A 9,147-nucleotide genomic window follows, 5' to 3' on the forward strand; every position below is an offset into this window, starting at 1 on the left:
CTTGAAGTTGTATACAATGCTACGTTCCTGTACTTCTCCATCTCTCTCCCTCTCTCCCTCACTCTCTCTTTCTTTCTCTCTCTCTCTCCCCGCCTCTCTCTCTCTCCTCTTTCTCTCCTCTCTCTCCCTTTCTCCTTCCCCCTCTCTCTCTCCCTCCCTCCTCTCTCTGTCTTTATTTCTCTCTCCCTCTCTATTTCTCTCTCTATATATATCTTTCTCTCTTGCCCCCCCCCCCCCTCTCTCTCTCTCTTTCTCCGAGTCTCCCTATGGGGGCGAGTGAACTGCTGTCTCAGTGGCAAGACACGTACTGTTTGCTCTGACATTTATCTCCAAGTGTGGCGGACGGAGACTTTGTTTTGATCCCAGGTTTGGCACAGTAGCTGGTAAGCAGTCATGCCTTCTGCTCCAACTGACATTCGGCTTGTCTGTGGCCGGTTTTTGCCTGTATTCATAGGCTTTATGTTGAAGAGGGCAAGAAAAGTGTCAGCCCTCCGTATCGCCATTGTCACGCTTCGACGACGGGTAGACGGTGTCAGTTTTGGCCTCCTCCTCTGTTATTTGTTCTGGGGTAGTTTGCTCCTTCGATGTGGGGACATTGAAAGTAACCCAGGACCAAACACTAATCCCACCAAAGATAGCATGAGGCAGACAAGACTCGCAAGTGCAGGAACCTCTCGGAGGGCTAGTCTGGAAAGATCAAGTGGTGCTGGTGCTTCGGTGTCCTCCCCTTCGCCCACAGAACCCACTCTCAGTGACATCATGGCAACTATTAAAGCCGTGAGTGATCAGATGGGGTCACAGATAGAGACAAAGATGGAGGAGCTGAAGCAAGAGCTGAAGCAGGAAGTCCGTGACATCAAAGAGGAATGTACAGCTCTGCGAAGTGATCTGAGGGGGATGAGGGAGGAGATGGGAAAGCTGAGAGAGGAGAACGAGGAGCTGAAGAAGACGAACCAGGACCTGTCCCAGAAGCTGACCGACTGCGAGACTAGGATCGACGATCTAGAGGGCCGCTCCAAGCGCAACAACCTGATCTTTTACGGCCTTCCCAGGGGAGCCAACGAGACCAGTGCAGACTGTGAGTGCCTAGTGCAGGAACTTCTGACGGACAAGCTGGACATGACTGATGTGGTGGAGTTTGACCGAGTGCATCGGCTGAGTTCCAGGCCTGACTCTCCTGTGATTGCTCGTTGTGCTTTCTATAAACAAAAGGTAACTATCCTTAAGGCTAAAGGCAAACTGAAAGGCTCTAACTTATTCATTGGTGAGGATTTTTCAAAAGGTGTAAGAGAGATAAGACGAAGATTAACACCACACTTGAAAAAAGCTAGACAGGATGGAAAGAGAGCCACGATGGTGTACAACCATTTGCTTATTGACGGCAAAAAGTTCTCTGTCAATGCGAATGACAAGCTTGTCGAGTATAAATAGGGAACCGGCCAGCCCGTATTTTTTACAAGCTGTGTATTTTTGAATGAGGCGGGCAAAAGAAAGGGTACACCGGTATTACCGTCCTGTGCTGACCGAAATGACACTGAACCGGCACGTGTTTTAAGTGACGAGAACGGTGTGCATATGGGGTTTGCTGATGAAAATTTGCCGTGTGTGACAGTTGAAAATCCTGTTCGTGAGCATAGGCACAGGGTGAATGACGATTTGTTGAATCAAAGTTATAATTCTGTCAGCAAAGGAAATTGTAAAAATAAATCGCTATCTTTCATTCATTGGAATGTCAATGGACTGCTACCAAAATTACATGACAATGATTTTGTTTCGTTTCTTGACTCTTTTGACTTTATTTGTTTAGTTGAAACGTTTATTGATGAATTTAAGTCTTCTGCATTTTCTGGATATACTAGTTTCAGTGTACCTGCAATTAAATTTTCAGTAAAGGGGAGGCGATCGGGAGGAGTTCTGTGTCTTGTCAAAGATGTGTTTGTTCCATTTGTGAAGCAAGTTGATGTGAAATCAAACAGTTTTGGTGCATTAATTGTCGATAAAAATGTGTTTGGTGTTGATAAAGATGTGTTGTATGTGTATTCTTATGTGCCACCTGAGGGTTCTCCCTATTATGCTCATTTTGACTGTGAAAATGGTATTGCGTTATTAGAGGAGTTCTTGACTGATTGTTTGTTAGCCTGCAGGGATGTTTATATATTGCTGTGTGGGGATTTGAATGGAAGAACTTCTAATGTCTCTCACTACTGTCAGAATGTTTCAGATATTTCAGAGTTCCAACATGTAAGCCACCCGGTTAGTGTTAATCGTTGTTCTGAAGATTCTGTACTTAATAACTATGGTAAATTGTTGTTGAACATGTGTACTGCCCTTGACTTGTGTATTCTCAATGGTATGTGTCATGGCGACCAAAACGGTTGCTACACGTATGTGTCAGACAGTGGGTGCAGTGTGAATGATTATTTTCTTATGTCTTGTGACCTGTATGCATTGTTGTGTGATTTATGTGAGGTGCGAGTGTCTGAAAGAATTGATTCAGATCATATGCCTGTGGAACTTCATTTTAGGAATATTGGTGTTGAGCTGGAAAATACAAAGTTAGAAAATGACTTTATGTTGGATAAACTTGTGTGGAATGAGGATTATGCTGATGTGTATAATAACAATATATCATCTGAAGAATATCAAGAAAGGATTAACTTTGCAATTAATCTTATTGATGTTGATATAAATCAAGCGTTAAAAGTGTTTAATGAATGCATTAAGGACGCTGCTGAATGTATGAAGAAACAAATATGTGTAAGGAATAAACTGAAACAGAAAGACTGGTTTGACGCAGAATGTCGCAGCAGTAAAAGAAATGTTCGCATGCTTCTTAACAAATTTAGACGCACATTAGATGCTAACGATCGTAATTGCTTTAGGAAGGCCAGACGGGAATATAAGTATCTGCTAAAGAGAAAGCAAAAACTGTTTAATGCCTCTTTGCTGTCAGAATTAGTTGCTTCGATTAAAAATCAGAAAGATTTCTGGAACAAAGTTCGTAATATTTCATTGAAACGAAAACAGCCTGTTAACAATATCAGTGAAGATACGTGGTTTGAACATTTTAAGACTCTTCTTACAAAAGATGTTGATTCTGACAATGAATTTCAGTGGGTGCAGGGGGAAGGGGAAGGGGAAAATTATTTAAATCGCCCGATTTCAATAGACGAAGTAATGTTTGCTGTACGTAAAATAAAAAGCCGTAAAGCTGCAGGACCAGATGGCATAATTGGTGAATTGTTAAAGTATGGTAGTAAAACTGAATCAATTCTGAATTTTTTTGTAATGTTTTTTAACTGTTTATTTAACAGTGGTGTCTATCCGGAGAACTGGACCGAGTGTGTTGTTTTACCTCTTTACAAAAAAGGAGATGTGAATAATCCAAGTAATTATAGAGGTATTTCTCTTTGCGATATTAGTAGTAAACTTTACAGCACTATCATTAATCATAGATTGCAAGAATGGGTAGAAGACAATAACATCACAGGCGAATACCAAGCAGGTTTTAAACGGGGCTACTCTACTGTGGATCATATGTATACTATAATGGCTTTCGTTCAAAAACAATTCTCTTTAAATCGTAAATTGTATGTAGCTTTTATAGATTTTGAGAAAGCCCTCGACTCTATCAATAGAACAATTCTTTGGCCGATTCTTTTGAAAGCTGGTGTTCATGGAAAATTGTTGAAATGTATAATGAGTATGTATGCATGTGTGAAAGCTCGGGTAAGGTGTGGGGGTAGGATGACAGATTATATCCAGTGTACTTCTGGGGTGAAACAAGGTGATGTTTGCAGCCCTATTCTGTTTTCTCTTTTTATTAACGAACTAACCACTGAAATTATTAGAAACGGAAAACATGGTGCTCAGTTTACGGGTGATATTTTAGAGTTGTTTATTCTTCTTCTAGCAGATGATGTTGCGTTAATTTCTGAAACTATTATTGGTTTGCAAACACAATTAAACAATCTGTTTCGTTCTGCAAATTCACTTCAGTTGAAAGTAAACATGTCAAAAAGTAATATAATTGTTTTTAGAAAAGGTGGGTATTTAGGAATTAGAGAAAGATGGACGTATGGCGGGGTTATAATGCCTGTAGTGAATGCATATAAATACCTAGGAATATATTTTTCAACTAAGTTAAGTTTCACAGCTGCATGTAAGGATTTATCAAGTAGAGCTAAACACGCATTACTTTGTATTATGAAAAAAATGATAACTTTAGAAAATCATCCTTTTGAGTTGCTTATGAAACTATTTGATTCTCAGATACAACCTATTGTTCAGTACGCAGCTGAAAATTGGGGTCTGTCTAATGCTGCAGTATTTTGTGAGAATGTACATTTATTTGCGTTGAAAAAGTTTCTAGGAGTAAGTATGAAAACGCCTAATGATTTGATCTATGGCGAGACAAAAAGATATCCGATATATATCAATTCTGTGACGAGATGTATCTCTTACTGGTTAAAATTAACACAAATGGAAGATTTTAGGTTGCCAAGAAAAGCATATAATATGTTATATGATTTGGATGTAAGGGGTAAGAAAAACTGGGTATCAATGGTGAGAATTAAGTTATGTGAAATGGGATTTGGTTATGTGTGGTTACAGCAGGGAGTAGGGGATATAAATGGATTTATCCGTACATTTCGAAATAGATTAATTGATTGTAGATGGCAAGTATGGTCGTACCACATTCAAGATAGCGATCGATTTGAGTTTTATAGGCAGTTTATTTCTGTGCATTCACTTCCGGTTTATCTGTCAATGAAGATGGATAGGCATTTGAAATGTATTATGACAATGTTTAGATTTGGAATTTCCGATCTCTCTCTTCATCGTTATCGTTATAGTAAATTGAATGATCACGATATTATTTGTCCCTTGTGCAGATGTGCTGAAGAAAATGAACTTCATTTCGTGTTACGTTGCCCTGCCTTAAATGACCTTAGGCTACAGTTAATTCCACAAAAATATCATAGACATCCATCTCTGTTTCGACTTTCCTTGCTAATGTCATCAACAAATGAAACCATTGTAAAACAGTTCGCTATATACTTGTATAAGGCATTCAAAATCCGCCGTTTGATATGTGATTAATTGTGCTTTTTGTGTGTGCATGTGCATTGCTAGAATTGTAGTTAAATGTTTTCTGTTCCACATTGTTCTGGAATGTAACAATTTGTGTTCACTGATCCCCTTCATGAGGGGCTACGGCCTTTATTGAATAAAAATGTTCGTTCGTTCGTTCCCTATTTCTCTCTTTCTTCCTCTCTCTCTCTTTTTCTTTCTATATCTTTCTCCCTCTTTCTCTGTCTCTCTCCCCCTCTCTCCCCTCCTCTTTGGCTCTCCCTCCCCCTCTCTCACACCCTCATCTCTCTCCTCTCTCCCCCCTTCTCACCCTCTCCCTCTCTTAAACTGATTTCTTAGATTTACCGATAGTTTGTTGTGAAAGAAGTTGCGTTGTTGCAATGACACATGTAAAATTTTGTGTTGGGCTCCAGACCATCTCTCTGTCTCCCTGTCTGTCTGTCTCCAGCCCTCTCTCTCTCTCTATCTGTCTCTCTCTCTGTGTCTGTCTGTCTCTTTCTTTCTCTCTCTGTCTGTTTCTCCCTCTTTCTCTCTGTGTGTCTCTCTCTCTCTCTGTGTCTCTCTCCATCTCTCTCTCTCTCTGTCTCTCCCTCTCTCTGTATCTGTCTCTCCCTCTCTCTCCTCTCTCTCTCTCTATCTGTCTCTCTCCCTCTTTCTCTCTATCTGTCTCTCCCTCTCTCTCTTTCTCTCTCTCTGTATCTGTCTCTCCCTCTCTCTCTCCTCTCTCTCTCTCTATCTGTCTCTCTCTCTCCCTCTTTCTCTCTATCTGTCTCTCCCTCTCTCTCTTTCTCTCTCTCTGTATCTGTCTCTCCCTCTCTCTCTCCTCTCTCTCTATCTGTCTCTCTCTCTCCCTCTTTCTCTCTATCTGTCTCTCCCTCTCTCTCTCTTTCTCTCTATCTGTCTCCCTCTCTCCCTCTTTCTCTCTCTTTCTCTCTCTCTATTTGTCTCTCCCTCTCTCTCTTTCTCTCTCTCTCTCTATCTGTCTCTTCCTCTCTCTCTTTCTCTCTCTCTGTCTCTCCCTCTCTCTCTTTCTCTCTCTCTTCCTGTCTCTCCCTCTCTCTCTTTCTCTCTCTCTATCTGTCTCTCCCCCCTTCTCTCTGTCTGTCTGTCTCTCTTTCTCTCTCCCTCTCTCTTTCTCCATCTCTGTCTGTCTGTGTCTGTTTCTTTCTCTCTCTTTCTCTCCCTCTCTCTCTGGAGGGCCAGATGTAAAAAAAAAAAAAGAAAAAAAAGAAAAAAAAAAGCGTCTGTGCTTTCTCCACTACCCTCGTGAAATTAAAAAAAAAATCGTTTCCTTTCTCTCTTCCCCCCATCCCCCCTCCCCCCCAACCCCCATATGCAGGTACGGCCGCAATGACGTCACGCCGCGAGCGCCCCCTCGCGTGAAGCAAGAAGGGGAGGACAACGCGGAGTTGGACAGGGGCAAACGGATGGCCAAACTAGTCCACTCCTACACGCTCCCTCGCTCGGCACGTAAGGCTCCCAGAGTCAAACCAGAAGCCTCCAAGTCCGCAGAGCTGGACAGAGGCTTCCGGATGGAGAAGCTGATGCACGAAAGTCACGCGCTGCCAAGTAGTCCCCGCCCAGTCTCGCGCGCCATTGGTTCGTCGGCGCGGAGGAATCTGTTTAAGGGTGTGACGGGGTCTGTAGGGAAGTGTTTGCAGGAGTACGGTAAAAAGACGTGTGTGTTCGTGCCTGGGCAGCAGTCGAGGCGGTATTCTACTGCTAGTGTCATGTGATGGCTATAGATGGGTGGTGAGGGGAGTGAGGGATGTGTGTGTGTGTGTGTGTGTGTTTGCTTGCGTGGGTGGGCGTGAATTTGTGTGTGTGTGTGTGTGTGTGTGTGCGTGCGTGTGTGTGTGTGTGTGTGTGTGTGTGTGTGTGTGTGTGTGTGTGTGTGTGTGTGTGTGTGTGTGTGTCTGTGTCTGTGTGTCTGTGCGTGTGTGTGCGTGTGTGTGTGTGTGTACACAATGTTTATCATTATCAAATAATCTGTGATATAGAATAGTCAGAAATGTATTATATTTTCTGCATGAGCCATTCAGTATTAAAATGACTGATGTGAAAAGTGTGTGAATATTTACATCTGAGAGTATTAGCCACATATCGATTGCAAAAATCCAGCTTGAAATGCATTGTCTTTGTACCATAGTATAAGTGTGAGTCCTTTTGCACTGGTGAAAATAAAAAAGTTACAGTTTGGAGACCAGTACTGTGTGTGTGTGTGTGTGTGTGTGTGTGCACGCGCGCGCGCGCGCGTGCGTGTGTGCGTGCGTGTGTGTATATGTCTGCGCACGCGATAGCGCACGTCTTTGTGAAAAGACAATTTCATGTGTGCACACGATATTCATCAACAATATGAAAAGACAAGAGAGGCAAGGCCTTCAAGACTCACTTGTGATACATTAAGTCCCCTAGCATTAATTACAGAGTAATTTCCCTTTTTTTACTATCTGCACCAAAACGTTTGCAAAATAAATAAAACTTCCATGCTTAGCAAAAGAAGTTCCTGTTTGAACAAAAAATGATAATAATGACTGCTCTTGTTGTTGTGTCAGAATATGAGGTCAAAGTGCCAAGTTTAGAGAATACAAAAAATACAAATATAACAGTAAATGCAGTTTGCATATAATTAGGCTTCATTTTTTATTTTTTGTGCCCATCCCAGACGTGCAATATTGTTTTAAACAAGATGACTGGAAAGAACTGAATTTTTCCTATTTTTATGCCTAATTTGGTGTCAACTGACCAAGTATTTGCAGAGAAAATGTCAATGTTAAAGTTTAACACACACACACACACACACACACACACACACACACACAGAGAGAGAGAGAGAGAGAGAGACAGAGAGAGAGAGAGAGAGAGAGAGAGAGAGACAACCGAACACCGGGTTAAAACATATGTAGCCGTGTACCGAGTGGTTACTGAAGGGGGTACGGCACAAAAGACTTAACTAAATATGATTGAATGGATTAAAGGATAGACAAGATCCCACGCACAGGCCAGGAACATATAGAGGCCAGTCACAAATGGGGTTTTCTATTGTTTTATTTACAATATTCTAAAAGAAGAAGACAACTAGGAGAAGAACTAAGAAGAAGAAGAAATAATGAGAAGAAGACAATGCTAAGAGAAGAACTAAGAAGAAGAAGACTAGAAGAGAACTAGTCTAAGAGAAGACAATGAGAAGAAGACAGTGCCTGGAATGACACAAACAAATGTCATAAGCACAACATGTTGACACAAGTGACTAGTAAAGCACATGTATACATATTACATGGAAAGACTATCACTCGGGTTTGGGATACACAACAACATAATGCATATGTATGAAGACCAAATGCTGACATCAAATGACATTTCTAATACATTTAAATAGCTCAGTTAAAGTGATTGAAACAATTAATCCAACACTATCTTGAAATCACAACAGCAGAATACTACACACATCTTAGAGTACTGAGCACACTGTAGCAGTACAACTGATATTTGTGTGAAAGATAATACCTGAATAACAAACAAGATAGAGAATCAGTGGCTTAGATATAATACTGGCAAACTGACAGACCAGATAGTAAAGTGAAGCACCATCATGGCTTAACCATTAAGTGGTGAATGAACTTTACCACTCACTAGAACATTCTGGAACAAACTATCTGTGTCGAGAGACGTCACTGACTGTGACGTTAAGAATCAAATGGAACACTGCTCCATGCAGATGACGACATGGCAATTATTTAGATCAGTCATAGCCGATCTGTGACTAACTTGTCAAAGCAATAACTGAACAAAGAATTAACTGAACAAAGCAATAACTGAACATACTCATATGAACACAAGTACTGTGTCGAATAATACAACTTACAAATCAACACATTCTACACACTAGTACTTACAGCGATACGTAGCGAAGTGTCACTGTTGTGAGAACACACCCGACACACTGCCCGCGACACAGCAAGAGACAAAGAGAGCAGGTGCTGGCCACAGCTGGCTCGGGTGTGGAAGTGACCACTCATCACCCGCTCGGCCAATTTATACAAATTAGGCGAA

At 41.4% G+C, this 9,147-nt stretch overlaps 1 protein-coding gene across 1 annotated transcript in view; it reads left to right on the top strand.

The window, feature by feature from the left end:
- The window catches only part of LOC143275466 (uncharacterized), a 14,033-nt gene extending 7,108 nt beyond the window's left edge, over positions 1-6,925 (top strand). Inside the window, exon 4 of the mRNA XM_076579611.1 lies at positions 6,434-6,925. Coding sequence (XP_076435726.1) covers positions 6,434-6,830 — 397 coding nt within the window. The 3' untranslated portion in view covers positions 6,831-6,925. The remainder of the gene's footprint in view (positions 1-6,433) is intronic.
- Positions 6,926-9,147: the final 2,222 nt, after the last annotated feature.

This window comes from Babylonia areolata, chromosome 30 (genome assembly GCF_041734735.1).
Source record: "Babylonia areolata isolate BAREFJ2019XMU chromosome 30, ASM4173473v1, whole genome shotgun sequence".
In the NCBI taxonomy this organism is placed as follows: Eukaryota; Metazoa; Mollusca; class Gastropoda; order Neogastropoda; family Buccinidae; genus Babylonia; species Babylonia areolata.